Source organism: Syngnathoides biaculeatus, chromosome 8 (assembly GCF_019802595.1).
Source record: "Syngnathoides biaculeatus isolate LvHL_M chromosome 8, ASM1980259v1, whole genome shotgun sequence".
In the NCBI taxonomy this organism is placed as follows: domain Eukaryota; kingdom Metazoa; phylum Chordata; class Actinopteri; order Syngnathiformes; family Syngnathidae; genus Syngnathoides; species Syngnathoides biaculeatus.
Window position 1 is genome coordinate 7,234,910 of NC_084647.1, and position 22,423 is coordinate 7,257,332.

A 22,423-nucleotide genomic window follows, 5' to 3' on the forward strand; every position below is an offset into this window, starting at 1 on the left:
TGTACCCCGCCTCCTGCCCGTTGAGAGCTGGGATAGGCTCCGGCACTCCCTGCAACCCTTGTGAGGATAAGCGGCTAAGAAAATGAATGGATGGATGGATATGTTTATATATAAATAGATTGATCGACCGATAGATATTAAACATTATGATGCCAGTTTGATCAACAACAAAGAATCTTTCAACCCGATCTTTGTCACTTCACCACAAAACCAGAACAAAACGGGAAGAAAATATTTGATTTGGCAAAAACAGACGAGTCCAAAAATTCCACATAACTATGAACTTACAACTCACGTAGGAAATGGACGTACGAGAAGCAAATAGTTGACGCACAAACGCGGACGACGACCAATGTGGAAAAGCAGGCACGTGCACACATAGAGGCCAAGTGGTGCTCAAACACTGTCCGGTGTTCTCTGAATAGAAAAAAAAAGCCCGTTTTGCTGCAGCCCTTTTTTTTTTTCTTCATTGATATATTTCCATCCATCCATTCTCTACCGCTTCTCCGGGTCGGGTTGCGGGTGAAGTAACTTTTGCAGGGATACCCAGACTTCCCTTTCCCGGCCACTTCTTCCAGCTATTCCGGAAGGATCCCGAAGCGTTCCCAGGCCAGCCGAGAGACATAGTCTCTCCAGCGTGTCCTGGGTCGTCCCCGGGGTCTCTTTCCGGTTGGACATGCCCGGAACACCTCACTAGGGAGGCGTCCGGATATATTTAATCACGAATTACGAGTTATGTCACAATGCGCGCATCGTGGGTTGTTCGGGTGTGCACCTCGGGTTTCGTAGTAGACCACGCCGGCAAAGTGCTGGATCCCAAACTGAGTTTCGTGGTTGTTCTTGGGCGGAATGTAGTTGCTGTTCACTTTGTGCTGGAAGTTGAGTTTATTCAACATGGTGCTGTCTGTACCCTGAAAAACGCACAAAAACACACACACTTATTGTCAAACTAAACATAAAACAACCAATTAGACGCGCATTGCGTTGCCTTTAGAAAGCCCGTTTAGCTTAATGCTAACATACAAAAAACACCATAGACGGGCTAAGTAATAGCATTGCGTCAAAATGTTATAGCGATTAGAGCACCGAATATTTAAACAATAATGTTCATAACCTCAATGGGAAGAATCTCTAGGCGCAGCGTACTACTGGTAGTTCTAGAGCCACACACTAAATTAATCCACAAACTGTTCCATTTTTACGTTCTGTTTGACTTAAATCCATTCATCTGAGCCGCTTATCCTCACAAGGGAAAGCCGGAGCCTATCCCAGCTCGCAGATTACACCCTGAACTGGTCGAGAATCAGTCGCAGGGCGGATATCGACAGCGTCACTGAGCGGGAATCGATCCCGCGCTGCCCGCACCTAAGTCAGCCCTGTGTACCACTACAGCATCAGTGACTCCGATTTAAATCCCGTGTCACAAATTACAATATGATACGTACGTACGGTACGGTACGTTACGTTTAGTTAGCGTAGTCGCGGACCAAATTAAACTTCTGGTCTCAAGGCACAATCGTAGTGCGCCATCTAGTGGCATAAATGAACAAAACCCGGCATTATAAGCGGTTGCGTAGAGTTGCACGTAGTCGGCGCGAGTTCGACGCCTACCTTGGGGAAGCGGCTCTCCTCGTCGATGAGCGAGATGATGTTCATGGGCTTGACGGCGATCATGTCGAGGGCGTCCTGGTTGTCGGTGAACTCGATGTGCTGCCAGTTGATGTTCTCCAGGTTGTACTCCTCCTGCTCCAGCTTGAAGACGTGGCGCACGAAGAACTGCTGCAGGTTCTCGTTGGCGAAGTTGATGCACAGCTGCTCGAAACTGCAGACGCACGCCCGCTTAGCGCCGCGCGCGGGTGCTGTTGCGCGCGACTCCGCGCCGTACCTGTTGACGGCGAAGTTCTCGAAGCCGAAAATGTCCAGCAGTCCGATGGAGCGCCTGACGACTTTGCCGTGCGAGGACGAAGGCTTGTAGATGGCGGCGTTGATCTTGTCCACGATCCACACGAACAGGCGGCCGTAAATCCCCTGCAACGCGCGCTCACCTCGCGTCAGTCGCGTCGGGACGGAGGACCCGTCGGCGTGTCGCGGCGGCCGACCTTGACGAAGGCGTCCCGCACGTCCAGCGCTTGCTGCATGCTGAGCGGCGTGGACACGGTTTCTCCCCTGGTGATCAGCGTCCGGCTCGTCAGGCAGTTCATCAGGTCCTTGCCGTCCACCTGCGCGCACAAAGACTTCCAGTTCAGTTTTCACTTTACGCTCTGGTACGTGACTGACCAAAGTTACTCATACCTCGGTCAAATTTGGAGTTGAAATGAATAAGCAGATAGCTATTAAAGTGGTCAAATAATAAGCAACATAAGATCTTTAGTAAATACAGTGAATACTCCGTTCTCAAAGAAATGGGTTTTCGAACGAAAATTTTGAGATTTTTTTTTTTTTGCTTCTGTTTTCGAACAAAAATCGGTACTCGAACGGCTGCGACAAAACCCGGAAATAGCGTAGCGATCAGCTGACCCACGTCGCCGAAAAACCCGGAAATAACAGAACGCCCGATCAGCTGACCCACGACGTGCGGTGTTATTGTGTATAACGGAGCGTCTGCACGTCGACGTGGGAAATAGCGATTCGGTTTTTGAACAAATTGGTTCTCGAACCCCCTTCTGGAACGGATCGTGGTCCGTGGTTGGTGTTTTTTTTTTGTCTTAAGCAAAGTACCACAATATTAGATAGATAATGACAATTATTATTAATGAAAGTGAGAAAGAACGCTAACCTCTAGCAGCGCAGACGTGCTGGAAAGATGCGCGCTGGGTACGACCTCGCAGGCGTCCAAGTTGTCGTACGTTCGTGCTGCGGGTCCACGAATTGCCCGCGTGAAAACAAAATTGCGTTCAGCTGACTTTTAATATGACACCATAAACGCCTGACTTGAGGTTTCAAAGGAGAAACGACCGAGTGAGAGCGTGTAAAGACCTTCGTAGCGCAGGTTGCCCATGTGTAAAATGGACGCCAGCAGTTTGGAGATTTCCCAATTCTCTTTGTCCGTGAACATCAGAACCTGCGAATATGTACAAGAATACGGAACGATATTACATTTGTACAGGAAGTCAGGCGTAATGGTGTCACCTTCATGGCTGAGCGTATATTGGAGTATTCTTTCATGTCGTCACGACCGTCACACACCGTACACTTTCCCTGCAGGCAGACATGCACACTCATCAAAGTATCTCAGAGTACGGTTGAGGGTTTTAGCTTTTTGATCCTATTGGGACTGCGACTGAACAGCGTACGAAAGCGCTGACTGACTATGGTGAGGTATGTGTAGTCTGTGGCCTTGCTGAGTCCCAGCTTCTTCTTGTCGGTCGCCGTCATGCCCTTCAACATGCAGTAGAAGATGTGGTAGTTCCTCTCGTCCTGAGCCTGCAAAGGGCACGCAGTTTTCGGGATGCTTGTGGTTGCGTTTGATTGGCCGGCGAAGGCGAGGCCAGCGCAAGTCGCACCTGCCGACAGACTCGCGACTTCTCCAGCAGGTATTGTTCGATCTTGGCGCCCTCGATGGCTCCCCTCTTGTTGAAGTGGATGTCGATGTACTTGCCGAAGCGGGACGAGTTGTCGTTGCGAATGGTCTTTGCGTTTCCGAAGGCTGCGGGACGAACAAGTGAGCGGTGAGGCCGAACTCTCCAACTTTTCACACCAAACAAATCTCTCGGCGTCTCTTGTCCCTCTGTCCAGACTTACCCTCCAGAATGGGATTGGCCTCCAGGACCTGCTGCTCGATCCACGAGTGTTGGCCGCTGATGGCCGCCAGGAACTGCAGGATAAGCTTGGTGCTTTCGGTCTTACCCGCTCCAGACTCTCCGCTATTGGGTCGTGCCCCAGAGGAAACTTTTGGGATCCCGAGTAAAGAAAGTAAGACTCCGAACGTACCTGATGATGCAGCACTGGTCGCGGTTGTTCCTCTGCATGTTGAAGTAACAGTTGTCTGCGATGGCGAAAATGTGAGGAGGCATCTCGCCGATCTTCTTGTTGGTGTACAGGCGGATCTGGTCCGCTGTGTAGATGGGAAGCAGCTGATACGGGTTGATAGCCACCAGAATGGAGCCCGTGTATGTCTAGAAGAAAACGGGAAGGAAACTGTGAGCCCAGACTGGTGGCTCGTTCACCCATCTGAGTAGGGAAGCCCAGGCCATTCCTTGTTTCTTGATCTGGATCTGATTACAGGGTGAGACCAGACACCCATCTACTAGCTATCCATCCATCCATCATGCGGGTAGCTAAAGCCTATCCCGGCAGACTTGATTTCCAAGCCACCTCAACATGCTCGTTGCCATTTAAAGGTGAGACCAGACACTTGGCAGCGGAATTTGATTTCACCTGCTCACGTTTGCCTTTTCGGTCACTACGCAAGGCTTGTGACTTAAAAGACAAGATGATGAGGCTGAGGAGGTAGACTGGTGGATTTTTGGATGCCCCTTGGACAACTCCCTGGCGATGTGTGTTTCACAAGTCCAGCAAGGACGAGAGCCAAGAGAACACTGAAGACAATGTCTCACAGTAAACCTGGAAAAGTGTCAGTGTCCCTATTCTGGGAGTCCAAGAGGTGACCAATGACAGGGAAGTCTGGGATCCCCGACCTAGTGATGAGGATGTTAAGAACTTGTCTTTTGGCTCAGTTCTGGGTCTTCCATCTTTTCTCGAACCTCAGATACCTGAACGGCTGCTCCTAAGGCAAGACCACGCCCCCCAACTCTGAGGTCACAGCCACCCAATTCAGACTGCAAACCTTGGCTTATAGTGCTTGGACACTGTTTGAACCCAGAATTAGCAGAGGGATTTCAGGACTATATCGAAACCATGTGTAGAATATTCCTGCAGCCAAACTAAGACTCTTGTTTTTGGACTACAATCCTATCAAGATGAATGTTGGTCTGTCGCTCGGGATTCAGTCAACAACAACTTTTGATGGCTTCGTCGGGACCGACAGAAGGCGGATGATGTAGCATGCCAGGTGGACGGCCAGCGTAACGCCTGCCCGCTTCCCATAAACCACCGACCTTACCACGCAGTTCATCTGGCGAGCTCAGCTTTCGAGATGCGTAGAATATTTCTAGCTCATTAGATTCTAAACTTTAAAACATGCCACAAAACAGAACATTCAGCTTCAGCCAGTCGTGTCTCCTTCAGGTTCAGACTTACCCTGCCGCCACAGTTTGTCTTTGGAGGAAACCAGAAAAGGAGGGGCAAGAAAGACAAAAAGGTAGAAAAGAAGCAAAAGTTGAAGAGCAGAAAATAGTGGAATAGAAAGACGCATGCAGAGCTAGACACAAGTCTGTCACCTATATGCAGATTGTTTCGGAAAACTGAAGCGGGACAAGAACGTGACGCGCGACTCACGTAGATGAGCTTTTCGCTGTATCTGATGAGCAGGTTGCGCAAGATCCCGGCCTCGTTGAGGTCCCCCAGGCGGATCATGTCCTCCACACCATGGATGGAGGTCGGATGCATGGGTTTTATGTTTCCGGCATTCTGGGGGGAGATCCAGTGCTCCTGCACATGGAAAAATGGTTACTGAACGTCAGTTAGGATTCCAGTCTTGTGGTTGACACGGGTTGAGGAGACTTCTCGTTTGAAGCATCAGTGGAAGGAATTTTAGAGCTAGACTTCATTTTTATGTTGAGTACACTTCCCGAAATGGAGTTCCTGGGAATTTCTTTGTCCCTGAAAGAAGACCCTGCTAGTACTTATGCAGTAGGCCCAGGAACCTTTGCCCTTTAGGGTCTCATGATTTCCATGATTCTGTAAAAACACTTTCTGATCCTCAACATCATTTGGAATATAAGAACCTTAACCCAGGTGAGAACATTTTAGTCCAGGAACTGAAAACCAATAGTCCCTTGTAATCCTGGCGCAAAGAGACCTTAGTATCAAGCTGGGCGTCTTAGCAACATGAATTCTGGATGGCGAGATGAATCAGAACTTACATTTCCTTCATCATCCACCACTTGGATCTGGCCCGAGTCGCAGAGTTTCACCACCGCTCCAATCGGAACCTCAAACTCCCGACCGCTCTTCAGGTCCAACCACACGTAGTCACCCTGGAAACGACAGTTCAGTGTTGCGGCCATTAGAACCATCCTTTAAATGCGCAGTGGCAAAACACAAGAGTTCCAAATGCTCGTGTGTTTAGAAAAACACCGGAAATGGCTTCAATGGTGACTGCGGGGTTCGTTTCCACTGCCACAGTTTCAGTCTGTGAAGTGTCAGTTGATGCGTCTGAACGGACGAGTTTATTCAGACGTCGAGTTAGCGCAAATTCAGGTTAGTCAACGTGGTCATTGAAGGATTAGCTCAGGACTTGACTTTCCCGTTCCTCGGATGAAGGGTGCCGATGGGATTTTATGACCCTGAAATGGATGCCGTGGTCCAGAACTGACATTTAATAGCATTTTCCCCATTATATTTTGGATCTGTACTCGACGCACCCCAACAGTTTTTGGATACCTGTAACAAAACACATGTCACAAATCCGACGGTGGAGGTTTGGTTTCCAGTCTGTGGCGACTTTGCCACAGGGTTGTCGTCTGTGCAGAACTAGATAAGACATCCACTTGATTTTCATCTCCTCACTCACTCAATTTAGATATTTGGGTTTTATTCAAATTGAATTTGATTGAGGGGAGTGGGGGGACTAAACCTTTCGGGGTATAGCTAGTGTCCCGATCCCAGGCACAGCAATTTGTCGCGCTTTCAGTTTGTTAGCTGCCAGTTACGTATCGTTTGCAAACATCTTGAAATGACCTTTACACACAGTGGCCGCGGATGCATCATACCGGTAGCAGCGTGCTCTGTTTCACAGCGGCGTTGACGTTTCGGAGCAGAGCCCATTTGGCCTGATCCTTCTCGTAAAGTTCCGCGTAGTGCCGACCTTTGTGCATGGCCTCACACATACGTTTTGTGACTTTAAAAAAAAAAAAGTTGTTTCTTGATCCAATCCAAAGTCCGCTTATTCTCATTAAAAACTCACAAACTGAAGACCATCCTGGTTTTCTCTCAGGTCTTGATCAAGTTTAGAAGAGACCTTTTGCAAAAGGTGCAGCCCAGTGCTCAGATCCATCAATAGTTTCCCGTTTTGTGTGGCGTCTGAGTCCCGCGAGCTCCCCTCGGTCGTCCCCGGCAACAAGGAGCGCTTCCTTCTCGGAGGTGTGTCGAGCGGGTGTTGGATTTCTGGATAGACGAGACTAGGTCTAGCTCATCCTGACGGGAAATGGTGACTCACGACGACTCCGCAACAAAAAAAATTCAAATTTCCATTTCTCGCAAAATTCAGGACATTGACAATAATACCTTGCGCATTCTGAAAATTCCAATTTTCCCCCCAGAATTCTACATTTCCCTCCCTTGTAAAAGCATTCAAGTAAACGAAACCTTTAAGAGGTTCTCTCGTTCCTATGCAGAAGATCTTCACAAGTATTTTGCACATTTCAAGAGATCCCTACTTGGCACTGGCGGGCCAGAGAGGTCCGACATCCCGGAGGAAGACAAAGGGCAGAATCTCAGAAGACGAGATACTGTACTTGCTCCCGCTTGCGTGTTCCATTTTGAACCAGCTGGAGACATTTCAGGGAGGGCTGGCTGACTCCAAGGTGAAGGACAAAAGAGTAACGTGGCGTCGCTTATGAGCATGGTGCGCGTTTACGAGGGCACGCCGCTTTAATGAAGGAAATTCTAGTTCCGGCAAGCAGGTGGAGCTCCGACTGAGTGAGACCGTTTTCCACTCACATCCACCTGAAACCCAGATCCAAACGTGAAGTCCAGTTCCAAAGCTAAACGTTTGCACTCAACCCCAAACTTGAGATCAAGGTCAATTGAAATCCACTTTAAGCTCACGCGGGACCTCAACTTGCGACCCTGTTCTTTCCGTAACAATCGCCCTCGAGCCAACCTAATTTAAATCCAGCTCGAACCTCAAATCTAAACTCGGCCTGCTTGAGGTCTAATCGGGCGTTCTGCAAAGGTGAACGTCAAATCCGGGTCTGACCGTGACATAAAGTTGAAATCCACTTCCCGTCTTAACTTCAAATCAATCTAAAGGTAACTGTAACCTCAAAACTGAAACCGACTTAACGAGTTGCGAACCCATCTCCAAACTTAACTTAAACCTAGATTTGAAAGAAAAAAACTTTAAAGCAGTTCTAAATTCACCTGAAACTGAACTTTAAATCCAACTCTTAATTTGATACTTAACTTTTGAAACTCAACTTCTTCTTCTTTTCAGCCTATCTCGTGCATCTTCCTCTGTCCTCATGTCCTCCCTCACAAGATCCATCAACCTTTTCTTTGGTCTTCCTCTCGCTCTCTTCCCTGGTAGCTCCATCCTTCCCACCCTCCTACCAATTTCCTCACTCTCTCGCCTCCGGACACGTCCAAACCATCCAAGTCTGCTCTCTGGATCCAACCTCGTTTCCAAAACATCCAACGTTTGCCCTCCCTCTAATGAGCTCATTTCTAATCCTATCCGACCTGCTCACTCCGAGCGAGAACCTCGACATCTTCACTTCTGCCGCCTCCAGGTCTGCTTCCTGTTGTCTCTTCAGCGCCACCGTCTCTAATCCGTACATCGTGCCCGGCTTCACCGCTGTTTTATAAACTTTGCCCTTCATCCTAGCGGAGACTCTTCTGTCACATAGAACACCAGACACCTTCCGCCAACTGTCCTACCCTGCCTTAACTTAATGTTTGAATCCACTTCTAAATTGAACGTTAAGCCAACTCTTAGCTAAACGTTAAACCAAACCACAAACCCAAAAAGTCGAACTGAAACTGTTCAAACTTAACTATTTTGAGCCCAATTCTGACGTCACTTTAAACTCAATGTAACTTTGAACGTACCATGCTAAGTGCTAATGCTAATATTACCGGATGAATGGCAGGCTGCGTGTGTGTTGCCAAAGATCGCCGCGTGTTTGTTTGCGTTGACGATCAGTTGCTCTGCATTCATTATTAACGTCCCCCCCGTTGCGTCCTCTCGTCGCCATGACGACATGTTAACTATCCATCGTGTCTCCAAGGTGCTTATCCTCACAAGGGTCACGGGAGTGCCGGAGCCTATGCCAGCTAACGTTGGACGAAAGGCGGACTAGACCCTGAACTGGTCGCCAATCAGCCGGAGGGCACAATCGACGCCATCACTGAGCGGGAATCGAACCCGTGCTTCCCGCACCAAAGTCAGGTGTGTGTACCACAACATTACTCAGATGAGAAATAGTAGAAATAACCAATAACTGTGCATGACAAGCACGTGTAACGTTTTCGTCTACCGATCCCAGGACAGTTTTTGCGCCCCACGCGGGCGTCGATTTCTTCCAATAAATTATTCAAGCGGGTGTTGACTTACCCGCAACGTCTGCAGTCCATCAAATGCAAACTAAAAAATAAAAATAAATCCTGCAACATTTGAATTCACTTTTTGCTAAAATGGGCTGACTGGTCGAGTGCTTCATTCATCTTTTCATCAATTTAACTCATTGAATAATTCATTGATTTATTGCAAGTAAATCAATTGAAAACTGGTCAAATAAAAATGTTAATATGAATCATTTTCCTACACTAGTAATTTAATGAAATTATCAAATTAAAATACAATAATGAACTATTATTTATAGTATTTATTATTACGACTATTAGTAATGAATAACTTTATTGTATTGCTAACAAAATATCTGTAAAAAACATTCTCTGTATTCATTATTAGTCTCCCTGTCGCGTCCTCTCGTCGCCATGACGACACACGCTGCCAACGTGTTACCTTATCCGTCTGGCCTCCAAGCTGCTTATCCCCACAAGGGTCACGGGGGTGCCGGAGCCTAAAGCTGATTCTGATCATGATTATGATAATACTATTTAAAATTGAAAACAGTGTATTAAGATAAACTACTACATGAAATTAAAAATAAAATGTGAATAAATTAATACAAATACTAAATAAAAAATGATGCTAAAAATCTTTTTTTTTTTTTTTCATTCTTTAAAAATGAGCCGATTGCAGAAATTGAATTTTCCCGTTTGGGCAAAAGTGACAGAGCAATGAGTAGTAAACCAAAAAATATGATCAAACCAACTGAAATAGCCATCCATTTTCTGTGCCGCTTATCCTCATGAGGGTCGTGGGTAGCGCTGGAGCCAATCCCAGCTGTCAACGGGCAGGAGGCGGGGTACACCCTGAACTGGTCGCCAGCCAATCGCAGGGCACATAGAGACAGACAACAGTCACACTCACAATCACACCTACGGGCAATTTAGTGTCCAGTTAATGTTGCATGTTTTTGGGATCGAACCCGGGTCCTCATAACTGTGAGGCCAACGCTTTACCAGCTGATCCACCGTGCCGCGCAACAGAAATATCCGCACTGCAATCCCAGTCCGAATGGAACATTCCGACATTTACAATTTCAACAGGTTCGTGTCGCCCCCTGCAGGTGACACGTGTCAGTGCAGTCGTGCGAACCAGCAACCCGAGTCGCTCACGTGACCCACTTGCTCATTTGCATGTAGATGAACGCGTCACACGCGAGAGGTCACCGCGTGACGGATCGCCGCTCACGCTCCACAAAGCGCTTACCTTGATGACGGCGGCGTACTTGTAGCTCAGGCGGCGGACGTTGGGGTCCCAGCCTTCCAGGGGCCAGTTGGAACCCCTTCTCTTCGACTTGGTCGCCATGGTTACGCCACAAGGGGAAAGTAACTAAACGCTCGCGCGCGCGCGCGAGTCGAGCGTCCGCGGCGAGGGACGTCGGACGATCGGTCCGCGCGCGTCTCTCGCCCCGGTTTTGTCGGCCCGCCCTACGACGGCGGGGCGGGGCGTGGCGGGGGGCTGTCCGGGCAAATTAGTCTGTCAGAAAGACGGACGAGTTCATCAACGCGTTCGCTGACTCTTGAAGAGGCCCACAAAAACGCGCAAACGCGCGCCGGCGTACACGAAGGACAAACACAAAGAGGTTGCGGTGCAGCCTAATGACTGTCCGCTCCCTAATGAGTGCAACAAACACGTACAAAGACACACAAATGCATACACACACTCACACACGGGTTGTACATACTTTTATAAATATGCGCACATTCACACTCACTCATGTATCACAACACTCATATCTATATACTGTACCCACCTACAGATAAACACACATTCACTAATATACACTTACAGCCCGTATATCTACACACACATCCATGCATATGCACAAGTAGGTCTGTAGGTGGGGTTTGGGGGTTCTAGAGACTAACCTGTTGCAGGATTACCATGGCTCCAATTCTTGTTCCGGTTCCACTTCAAGTTCCCGTTGTCCCCCCGACGTCAGCAGCGGTGCGTCGCTCCTGGCGAAACACACCGCGGACACGTAAAGTACTCCGTATACCGCCGTATACCTCGTTTACAGTGGAACCACACTTCAACGGACACAACAGGGTTCAGTTCGAAGAGATAGCGAAGGTGGACGACTTCAAATACTTGGGGTCCACAATTCAAAGCAATGGTGGGTGTGGTAAGGAAGTGAAGAAACTGGTCCAAGCGGGGTGGAACCGCTTGCGGAAGGTGTCTGGTGTTCTATGTGACAGAAGAGTCTCCGCTAGAATGAAGGGCGACGTCTATAAAACAGTGGTGAGGACTTCAAACAAATTCAGTCTTTAGCCGATTTCAAGTTTAATGTTGAGTTTCAAAAGTTCAAATACTTGGGGTCCACAATTCAAAGCAATGGTGGGTGTGGTAAGGAAGTGAAGAAACCGGTCCAAGCGAGGTGGAACCGCTTGCGGAAGGTGTCTGGTGTTCTATGTGACAGAAGAGTCTCCGCTAGGATGAAGGGCGACGTCTATAAAACAGTGGTGAGGACTTCAAACAAATTCAGTCTTTAGCCGATTTCAGGTTTAGTGTTGAGTTTCAAAAGTTCAAATACTTGGGGTCCACAATTCAAAGCAATGGTGGGTGTGGTAAGGAAGTGAAGAAACCGGTCCAAGCGAGGTGGAACCGCTTGCGGAAGGTGTCTGGTGTTCTATATGACAGAAGAGTCTCCGCTAGGATGAAGGGCAAAATCTATAAAACAGTGGTGAGGACTTCAAACAAATTCAGTCTTTAGCCGATTTCAGGTTTAGTGTTGAGTTTCAAAAGTTCAAATACTTGGGGTCCACAATTCACCGTGACCGTAAATCGAGATTACGCCGATTAACGAAGCTCATTACCGTCCCATTTATTTGTTCGTTGTACCCTGGCGTGTATTCTGTATGTATTATTCAGTCGGGACACGTTTACGGTTACACGTCGGCATGCGCGCGCGTTTTTGTATAATTCATGCGGCCATTATGAGGCGTCCCTTTGATCCGTTGACTTTTTGGCAGCCTGACCACAACATTTTCTTTGAGCTTCTCTTTTTGCCTGGTGAACGTTCGTCGAGTGTCACGTTAGCATAACAGCCAAACTCACGTTTTAGCATGTTAGCATCAGGTTAAGATACATTTTGTTATCGTCATGCTAGCAGCATCGCGGTGAAAGTAACATTTTAGCATGTTTGCATGACATTAGCATCACAATAAAGTCACACGTTAGCATGTTAGCATTACAGAGAAAGTCGCGTTAATGGTAGATTCTATACAGAATCAGGCTAAAAGTAAGAACAGGGTAAAAAAAAAAAAAAAAAAAAACTTTTTTTTTTTGTCTCTTCCAGAAAGTGTCAAAGGGATTTGGACATCTCGTCTTCGTGTCGTCTTTGTGTGCGGCCAGCGGAGCGTCTGATTGGGTGTTGTCTGAAATTCCACAACGCCGCAAAATGGCAGCCGGCACAGAGTGCGAAGGGGCAGACGTGACGACACCAAACGTTCCCTGACAACAACTGGAGCGAAGTGGAATAGGATTGCTACGTAAATTGAATAATGATATAGTCCAGAAATGGACTCGAATCAGAGCTCAAGTGGCCTAGAACTTGAAGTGTGTCACAAGTGGACATCTTTGTTGACTTGCACTCCAAATTAGGGATGGCTGAAGTGGAGCATGATGGAACAAAACAAGTGGAATATAAGTGGTCGTAACCGAAAGAACGAGATCCCGAATACGGTTCTCCCTTAGAGAACGGGTGAGAAGTTCGCTCATCCGGGAGGGGCTCAGTGTCGGGCCGCTAGTTCTCCGCATTGAGAGGAGTCATATGAGGTGGCTGGGGAATCTGATTCGGATGCCTCCCGGACGGCTCCCTGGTGAGGTGTTCCGGGCACCTCCCACCGGAAAGAGACCCCGAGGACGACCCGGGACACGCCGGAGGGACTGTGTCTCCCGGCCGGCTTGGGAACGCCTCGGGATCCCTCCGGAAGAGCTGGAAGAAGTGGCTGGGGAAAGGGGAAGTCTGGGTATTCCTGCTGAAGCCGACCCGGAAAAGCGGTGGACAATGGATGGATGGATGGAATATAAGTGAAATCAAAAGAACGCCAGAAGCGGAATAGAGGTTGAATACAAATAGATCAAAAGTGAAGCGTGGGGACGCCACAAGTGGACTAGAAGTTGACCGCAGGTGGAATACAAGTGGCCAAAAGGGAATCATAAGGGGAATAAAAGTGGAACAAAATCAAACAAGTGTAATCCATTTTTAGCGTTTATTATATTAGTCCAGTCGTCTAAACTTTTCTGCTGCGTTTATCACCATAAAGACTACAAGTGGAATTCTGGACTCTAACAGGAGTGTTAGCTTTTTGCTTTTAGCATTAGCTACATTGCATGCGGGCTTGCCAGTATTGTGTCATGTAAACGTTTGTGTTCTTGGGTTGGCAAAGGCGAAACCAGAACAACGTGACCCACTTTCATGTGCCGCCAACTTGCGGCACACACTTCCTGTCACCGCTCCAGAACCTGATCTAGTCACCACGTGGCCTGAGGGCATCTCCATCATCGCCCCCCCCCCCCTTGCCCCTGCTGCGCCCCCCCAGAGAGAGAGAGACACACACACTGGCCCATTCTGAGCTGGAAAATGCCAGCAGCGATGCATGATGGGAACTTTCTGGGGCGGCACAAATGAAAGGTGAAGGACTTTGTCAAAGTCAATGCGTTGAGCTTTTCATTCACGTGACACCGAGCCCGCCCAAACTATCGCTGGAGAATATGTATAAGTTAGCATACCAACTGTTAGCATGTTAGCGTTGCATCCGTTCTCGATAGAAATAGTATGCAACCGGCTGGCAAAAAATGTAAAATTCTTACTAATCCCTCAGGTCTTTTCTCACTCTTGTCAAATGTTAGCATAAGAACGCTTAGCTTGTTAGCATCTGAGCTATTCTCTTTCAGACCGCAAGGCACAATGTTAAGTTCATGGGAATTGGACCTGAGATTTGTGATGTTTGCATGCTAACTGTGGGCATTCAAAATTGGACAATTGGTATTTTTTTTACTGAAGTCAAAATATTGATATTAATTGGTTATTGATGGATTTTGTACCAATGCAGACCTATCGAGGGGAAAAGCCAATGCCGATTGTAGGCTGGCCCTGAGACCAGATTAATGCAGAGATGCGTCAGGAAGAGAGTCCGGCTCCACGCTTTGATAAACAAATATAAGCGTTGATCCAAAGAATTTCGGAAGAAGACCTTCTGAGCTAAGAACTGTGTGGCGGAACCTGAGAAAGGAAGAATCTTGTGTGGCTTTTTGAGAAGAGGAGGACAGGAAAAGCTCTCGGAAGACTGGACCACTGCAGTCAAGGTGATCACACAGATAGGTAGACAGAGACTGAGGTAGACAGAGAGTACTTTTCGGACCTTCTGGTAGGAAAGCATAGAATGAGACTAGGTGGGGGAACCTCAAAGTACAGGAAGTCCTACAAGGAAAGGGGTTAGCAAAGGAGAGGTGGGACACTGAGAGGACTGACTGAGGAGAGGGGAAAGGAATACATCCAGATGCGACGTAGGGCAAAGGTAGAGGTGGCCGAGGCTAAACAAGAGAAATGTGATGGTACGTACACCAGGTTGGACACGAAAGAACGAGAAAAGGATCTCTACAGGTTGGCCAGACCGAGGGACAGAGATGGGAAGCATGTGCAGCAGGTAAGGGCGATTGAGGTGAGCGGTGGAAATGTGTTGACTGGTGGCAGTAGTGTGCTAAACAGATCGAAAGAATACTTTGAGAAGTTGAAGAAAATGAGAGAGAAGGAAGAGTAGAAGGTGAAGGACCAGGAAGTGGCAATGACTAGTAAGGGGGAAGTTAGAAAAGCACTAAAGAGGATGAAAAATGGAAAGACAGCTGGTCCTGATGGCATACCGGTGGAGGTATGGAAGAAATTTGGGGAGGTGGCTGTGGAGTTTTTGACCAACATGTTCAACAGAATTCTCGCGGGTGAGAAGATACCGGATAAATGGAGGAAAAGTGTGCTAGTTCCCGTTTTTAAGAACAAAGGTGATGCGCGAAGGTGGGGCAACTAGAGAGGGATGAAGTTGATGAGCCACACAATGAAGTTATGGGGAAGAGTCAGTCGGGGAGGCTAGACTGAGGACAGAAGGGAGTATTTGCGAGTATTTATGCGGTGGCTACCCCGAACGGGAAAAGCCCAAAGGAAAACATGATGGACATATCTGGTATCAGTGTTTCCCAACATTTAGCAAGAAGTGCTTAAACTGGTTGGCTTTCTTGTACTTTGTGGCATCTAGTTAAAAAAATTGTAAGCGGGTCTTCCAATCGATTACACATCATTACCATAGATAATGACTAACAATAGATTATTTATAATACACAGGTGAAATTTGACGATCTCGGAGCCGCGAATGTTGGGAATCGCCGATATAAGCAGAAAAGACCCCCAAATATTTGGCAAAGTTCTTGGCGAGACGCAGTTGAGCATCAAATGTATCTGGGAGGTTGTTCAGAGTTCTTCTCACCGTGCTTGTTGCGTCATTTAGAGGACGAAGAAGAAGAAAAACGTCAGGCGGAAATATTTCATTTTCATTTCAGTCCTTCATCTGCAGACGTGTATCGGCAGACGTCCTCTGTCGATTCCGCTCACTTCCTGCAGTTCTTGGGGACGACCTGTTCTCCGGGGGGTCCTTGTCCTCCTGCGGCCGGCGAGGATCTCGTGTCCAGCGCGCAAGACCGCTCGCTCTACCCTGTCGCCGTGAAGGCGTCGTGCGCGCAACTCATTCACTGTCAGTGACCCGTGCTACTAGCGCAACACAACACGGCGTGGGGGGTGGAATCACGTACACACAAAGAACACACAGGCTGGGTTACTGCTTATTGATTTTGTATTTATTTATTTATTTATTTTGTCGATTAAAATGTAATCATATTTGAAGGATTTATTGCGATCTACAATGTTTTAGAGATCAAAGGACTTTGACTCAAGAGATCCAATTTTTAGATCTGTTCTACGTTGATGGAATCTGCTTTGAGGTGAACTTGAACACTTTGAACATCAATTATGTTTATGTAAGTATGCAGAAAAGTCATCCTTGGTTGGTCATGTGATTTAACGAAGTGGATCACAAGTGGATTGAAAATGGAACGCCAATTGACACAAGTACGACACAAGGGGACTCAAAGTGGACCACAAGTGGACTACGCGATCAAACAGCTTCACTTTAATTGGACCGCAAATGTAATCAAAGTAAATCTAAGTAAGTACATCTGGACAACAAGTGGAATACAACTCAACCGAAAGTGGATCACAAATGTAATTGAAGTGGAATAATATTGGACTAGCGGTGGAATACTAACTCGGTTGACATAGGCTGAGTAGATTCAAAATGGCACATATCTGGACCACAAGTGGAATACACGTAGCTCATAAGTGAATCACTTGGAGATTAGAAATGGCTCACAAGTGGACCAAAAAGGTAATACAGATTATTAATCTGCACGATCAAACAGCTTCACTTGAAGTGGACCGCAAATATAATTAAAGTAAATCAGAAGTACAGTAAGTGGAATACAACTCAACCAAAAGTAGATCACAAATGGAATAGAAGTGGAATAATATTGGACTAGGGGTGGAATACAAACTAGGTTGACATAAAAAAAAAAGATCATAGGTGGACCAAAAGTAGATTCGAAATTGCACATATCTGGACCACAAGTGGAATACACGTAGATCATAAGTGAATCACTTGGAGATTAGAAATGGCTCACAAGTGGACCAAAAATGTAATCCAGATTATTAATCTACATGATCAAAGTGCATAACAAATGTAAAGTAAATCAGAAGTACAGCAAGTGGAATACAATCCAACCTAAAGTAGATCACAAATGGAATAGAAGTGGAATAACATTGGACTCGGGGTGGAATAAACTAGGTTGACATAAAAAAAAAGATCATAAATGGAGTATAATGCCTCATAAATGGACCACAAGTGGATTTGAAATGGCACATATGCGGATCACAAGCGGAATACACGTAGATCACAAGTGAATCACTTGGAGACTAGAAATGGCTCACAAGTGGACCAAAAATGTAATCCAGATTATTAATCTACATGACCAAAGTGCATAACAAATATAATTAAAGTAAATCAGAAGTACAGCAAGTGGAATACAATCCAACCTAAAGTAGATCACACATGGAATAGAAGTGGAATAACATTGGACTCGGGGTGGAATAAACTAGGTTGACATAAAAAAAAAAGATCATAAATGGAGTATAATGCCTCATAAATGGACCACAAGTGGATTTGAAATGGCACATATGCGGATCACAAGCGGAATACACGTAGATCACAAGTGAATCACTTGGAGACTAGAAATGGCTCACAAGTGGACCAAAAATGGAATCCACAGACCGTAAGGTAAATCAAGTAGGCTACAAATGGATTGCAAGTGGATCAAAAGTGCAATACACTTTGATCACAAGTGGACTACAAAGGGATTAGAAGTGGACTACAAATGGATCATAAGTGAATCACAAGTACATTTCAAATGGATCACAAACGGACCAAAAGTGGAATACATGTTCAGTGGATCATAAAAGAATCACAAGTGGACCAAAGATGAACTACAAACGGAATGAGTAGACAAAAAGTGAAATACAAATGGATCATTAGTTGACCACAAGTGGATCAAAAGTGCAATACACTTGGATCACAAGTGGACTACAAATGGATCATAAGTGAATTGCAACTTCATTTCAAATGGATCACAAATGGACCAAAAGTGGAATACATGTTCAGTGGATCATAAGAGAATCAGAAGTGGACTACAAATGACAAAAAGTGAAATACATATGGATCATAAGTGAGTCACAGCTAGACCACAAATGGATCATTAGTTGACCTCAAGTGGATTACAAAAGGATCATGTGGACAAAAAAGAAATACGGATCTGATTGAGTTTGTGGATTATAAATGGACTACAAATGGATCCTTTGTGGATCAAAAATTGAATACAAATGCATTGCAAGTGGACCAAAAGTCGACTGCAAGTGGAATAGAAGTAGCTGAAAAGTGTATCAGTTATTATTGTCAGGTGACCTGGTTCAAAGGGATTCCGTCGTCCGGGTGACGGCATCCCTTTGTCAGGTGACCTGGTTCAAGGGGTTGCGTCGTCAGGGTGACCAGGTTCAAAGGGTTGCATCGTCCGTTCATCGGGTGACCTGGTTCAAGGGGTTGCGTCGTCCAGGTAACGGAGTCCGTTTGCCGGGTGGCCTGGTACAAAGGGTTGCGTCGTCCGGGTGACAACGTCCGTCCGTCGGGTGACCTGGTTCAAAGGGTTGCGTCGTCAGGGTGACGGTCTCCCTTTGTCAGGTGACCTGGTTCAAAGGGCTGCGTCGTCGCGGTGACGGCGTCTGTCAGGTGACCTGGTTCAAAGGGTTGTGTCGTCAAGGTGACAACGTCCGTCCGTCCGTCGGGTGACCTGGTTCAAAGGGCTGCGTCGTCGCGGTGACGGCGTCTGTCAGGTGACCTGGTTCAAAGGGTTGTGTCGTCAAGGTGACAACGTCCGTCCGTCGGGTGACCTGGTTCAAAGGGTTGCGTCGTCGTGGTGACTGCATCATTTTGTCAGGTGACCTGGTTCAAAGGGTTGTGTCGTCAGGGTGACAACGTCCGTCCGTCCGTCGGGTGACCTGGTTCAAAGGGTTGCGTCGTCGTGGTGACTGCATCATTTTGTCAGGTGACCTGGTTCAAAGGGTTGTGTCGTCAGGGTGACGGGTGTCCCTTTGTCGGGTGACCTGGTTCAAAGGTGGGGGCCATGATGGCGTTGAGGTGGCTGAGGGAGGCGGTGCGCTGCTTCGGGGCGGGGACTGGGCCCGACCCGGCGACCGGGAGGTGGCCATAGGGACGCCCATCTTGGTCGTACTGATAAACGCGGATGACGCGACTCGGACGCCACAGAGGAGGAGACGCTGCTTCCTGCTTTTGAGCTTCACCGTCTGATTGTGAGGATTGGCTGCTTCCATCTTCATCATCATCGTTTCTCTTCATTCTTTCATCTTCATTATTCCTCACTCCTTCATCTTTTCCTCCTCCGCCGTCTTCCTCCCGCCTCCCCCTCTCGTTTCCTTTCCCCTCATCTGATTGGTCGCAGGCTTCCAGGTAGGCGGCCGCGGGGGCGCCGTCGTTTCCCTCCCGCTGACCCTTGCCCCGTTTGTCCCCCTGGAAACTTCTTTGCGGTTTGGGAGGTGGACTCGAGGACGACTGAGAGGATCCCAGAGAAGCCCAGCCGCCGAGAGTCGTCATGGTGATGTCAGGTCGCCGTGGCGATGAGAATCGCTCGGCAACCGCCCGCGAACATCTGCATCAACAAAGTTTGATAGTTGTGATAAAACTTGGGGACAGTGAAGGTTTTTCCCTTCGCGCCTGTCATATACTGCCACCTACTGGCTATTTGTATTCATGACATCCCAATCATGTAAGAGGCTTTTGTTTATTTTAAAAAAAAAAAAAAAAAAAGTCAAATATGACAGCCAGAACGTGGACAGGGGCTTCACCCTGATGGGGCTGCTGTAGAGCGCCTCGTTGTTGGCAGCGAGTGCATGCACCGTATGCAGAGAAAGTCAAGAGCGTGGCGTGGAATAATTTTTTTTTTTTAAATGTCTGACATGAGCGCCATCATCTGACCGAGGCTTTGGGTTGTCGTGGCAACTTTAGACTGCCTTGTTGTTGGCCACGAGTGCAAGCGCATCTCAAAGTCTAACATAGAAAAGTGATGAAGTCTTGCTTTTTTTATTCCAGGTTCTGGACCGGAATGGCTGCTTTAGAGCACCTCGCCGTCACCCGTGAGAATTTGTGGACTACAAGTGAATAACAAACGTTTAGAAATGAAAAACTAAATAATTGGCTCACCTGAGAATTTGGGTCCTGCTCAGAGCTCCTGCGCTGAACCCCAACGTGAAGGCGAGCAGCACCGCCGCCGTCACGGCTCCGGCGAAGAGATTGTCAGAAACCGCCTCCGGGTCCTCCGCCTCCTTCCCGGACCTCGTACCGCCGCGCGTGCGCAGCTGGTAAGGGAACAGCGTGGCGCCCCCGTCGTCGTGTCGCAGAAGGCAGTAGTACAGACCCCGGTGCAGCTCGCTAAGATTGCGGAGCGCCAGCCTGCCGTCCCGCAGCATGTGGACCGGGCCCGGCGGGTCGTGGAGGCCAGGCGTGCGGACGGGTCCGAAGGGCGTGTGCCAGTACGCCACCGCGCCCGCCGGTGGAAGAAGGCCCTTACCGCCGCAGGGGATAGTCGCCTCCGCCTGCGGGTGCACGTCCACCCCCGCAGGCGGCGCCACCATCAGGACGTGGGCGGCATTACCCCAGACGGACGCCAACGTCGCCAGCGTCAAGCAGCAGGAAAACATATCAAATCTGCGAGTCAGCGCACGCAGTTCACGTCAGCAACCATAAAGGACAAAAACCCAATGATGACACTTTGCTTTTGAGCTGTCAATCATTGACCAAATATTTTTACTTATTTGTTACATTCGTCCAAATCTATGAATAAAATCAAGTTTCGTGAAATTGTATGTTTTGAAAGAAACAGTGACGTGAACACTCGTGAGGACTGTTGAGAGTGGAGTGGCCTTCAAACTTCAGATGGCGGTCAGGATGAATACGTGGACCGTGTCGCAGTCTACATCCGGACCAACAAACAGTTCAACAAACATGGACAAGTCTGCCAGGCCCAAGAGGACACCCAACGGGATGGGGAAAGGGTCCCTGTACAATTGCGCTAGATATCAGTCATCCATTTTCTGGTGCTTGTACCCGACTTCCCTTTCCCCAGCCACTTGATTCAGTTCTCCCGGAGAGATCCCAAGGTGTTTCCAGGCCAGCCGAGACGTAGTCTCTCCAGTGTGTCCTCGGTGGTCTCCAGGGTTTCCTTGTAGTGAGACGTGCCCAGATCACCTCACCGGGGAGGAATCCGGATCAGATGCCCGAGCCACCTCATCTGGTTTCTCTCAATGCGGAGGAGCAGCGGCTCGACTCTGCTCCTCCCGCATGACCGAACTTCTCACTTGTTACCCAAGGGAGAACGTGGACAGCCTGCGGAGGAAACTCATTTTGGACGCGTGTATCCGGGATCTTGTTCTTTCGGCCTACAGTTCGTGACCATAGTTGAGAGTAGGAACGGAGATTGACCGGTAAATTGAGAACTTCGCCCTTCGGCTGAGCTCCTTTACCAAAACAGACCAGACCCTGCTTCCTCACGGGAAGGTGTGTAGGTGGAATTGAGGTCTTCGAAGCATTCTCTCATCCCGAGTCAAGGTCAGCCTACAGTCTTGATGGTGCGCTGCTTCCCCCTCCTGACACGCCAGCCAGTGGACCAGAATTTCCTCGAAGCTGTCTGGAGGTCTCTCTCCGTGGCCTCACGGAACTACTCCCATGCCCGGGTTTTTGCCTCAGCGACCAACTAAAGCTGCATTGCGCTTGGTCAGCCGGTACCCATCAGCTACTTCAGGAGTCCAACAGGTCCAAAAACGCCCGATAGGACTCCTTCTTCAGCTTGACGTGTCCACCACCGTGTTTGGGGACTGCCGCCATGACAGGCACGGAGCACCTCCGGGCCACGGCTCCGGTCTGCCGCCTCAAGTCGTGGAGACACGGAACACGGTCCACGCAAAGTTCTCGATGCAGTTCCAGACTACCACAACACTCACTTTGAAACTGGATCCATTGCTTGAACTCTTGGCGCCATTTGAATGACCACACGTCAACCTTTTATTGCTCGTTGACTCTGTTTTTATGTTTTTATGTCTCAAAAGTCAACTGACAAATTCTTTGTGTTTTACTTGACAAAGAGATGATTCTCATTCTGAATTAAATGTAACGATATACAGTTTTGTAGATAATATAAATGTGTAAATATAGTAAAAATAAGAAATAAAAATAATATATATATGTTATTATATATATATATATATATAATAAAAATAAATAAATAAAATATGTAAAAAAGAAAATACAGAAATAATTTTGTAAGCTTTTAAAAAAAATCCGTATT

The 22,423-nt window shown here is 47.7% G+C and overlaps 2 protein-coding genes and 1 long non-coding RNA gene across 8 annotated transcripts in view; 1 reads left to right on the forward strand and 2 right to left on the reverse strand.

Moving 5' to 3' along the window:
* Window positions 1-22,423, reverse strand: part of myo7aa (myosin VIIAa) — a 47,679-nt gene that overhangs the window by 21,778 nt on the left and 3,478 nt on the right. For 2 of the 6 annotated variants that reach the window (XM_061828479.1, XM_061828478.1), the window contains exons 4-16: window positions 11,284-11,373; window positions 5,985-6,098; window positions 5,398-5,550; window positions 3,931-4,115; window positions 3,742-3,863; window positions 3,504-3,646; window positions 3,310-3,423; window positions 3,130-3,198; window positions 2,977-3,061; window positions 2,777-2,853; window positions 2,100-2,219; window positions 1,612-2,028; window positions 776-911 (exon numbers count right to left, since the gene is read on the reverse strand). In XM_061828479.1, coding sequence (XP_061684463.1) covers window positions 776-911; window positions 1,612-2,028; window positions 2,100-2,219; window positions 2,777-2,853; window positions 2,977-3,061; window positions 3,130-3,198; window positions 3,310-3,423; window positions 3,504-3,646; window positions 3,742-3,863; window positions 3,931-4,115; window positions 5,398-5,550; window positions 5,985-6,098; window positions 11,284-11,301 — 1,753 coding nt within the window. In that variant the 5' untranslated portion in view covers window positions 11,302-11,373. Of the gene's footprint in view, window positions 1-775; window positions 912-1,611; window positions 2,029-2,099; window positions 2,220-2,776; window positions 2,854-2,976; window positions 3,062-3,129; window positions 3,199-3,309; window positions 3,424-3,503; window positions 3,647-3,741; window positions 3,864-3,930; window positions 4,116-5,397; window positions 5,551-5,984; window positions 9,079-11,283; window positions 11,374-22,423 lie in introns of those variants that run through there. The other 4 variants (XM_061828482.1, XM_061828480.1, XM_061828477.1 and 1 more) reach the window with 4 other exon arrangements.
* On the forward strand, window positions 2,081-19,116 carry LOC133505370 (uncharacterized). Its single transcript, XR_009796231.1, has 5 exons — window positions 2,081-2,264; window positions 3,736-3,912; window positions 9,072-9,232; window positions 12,714-18,899; window positions 19,004-19,116. It is a non-coding gene; the product is annotated as an uncharacterized LOC133505370 (long non-coding RNA).
* Window positions 18,585-22,192, reverse strand: LOC133505350 (uncharacterized). The gene is made up of 3 exons (XM_061828530.1): window positions 20,284-22,192; window positions 19,170-19,732; window positions 18,585-18,700 (listed from the first exon to the last, which is right to left on the reverse strand). Exons 1-3 carry the CDS (start codon window positions 20,778-20,780, stop codon window positions 18,585-18,587), a joined length of 1,176 nt encoding a protein of 391 aa, XP_061684514.1. The 5' UTR covers window positions 20,781-22,192.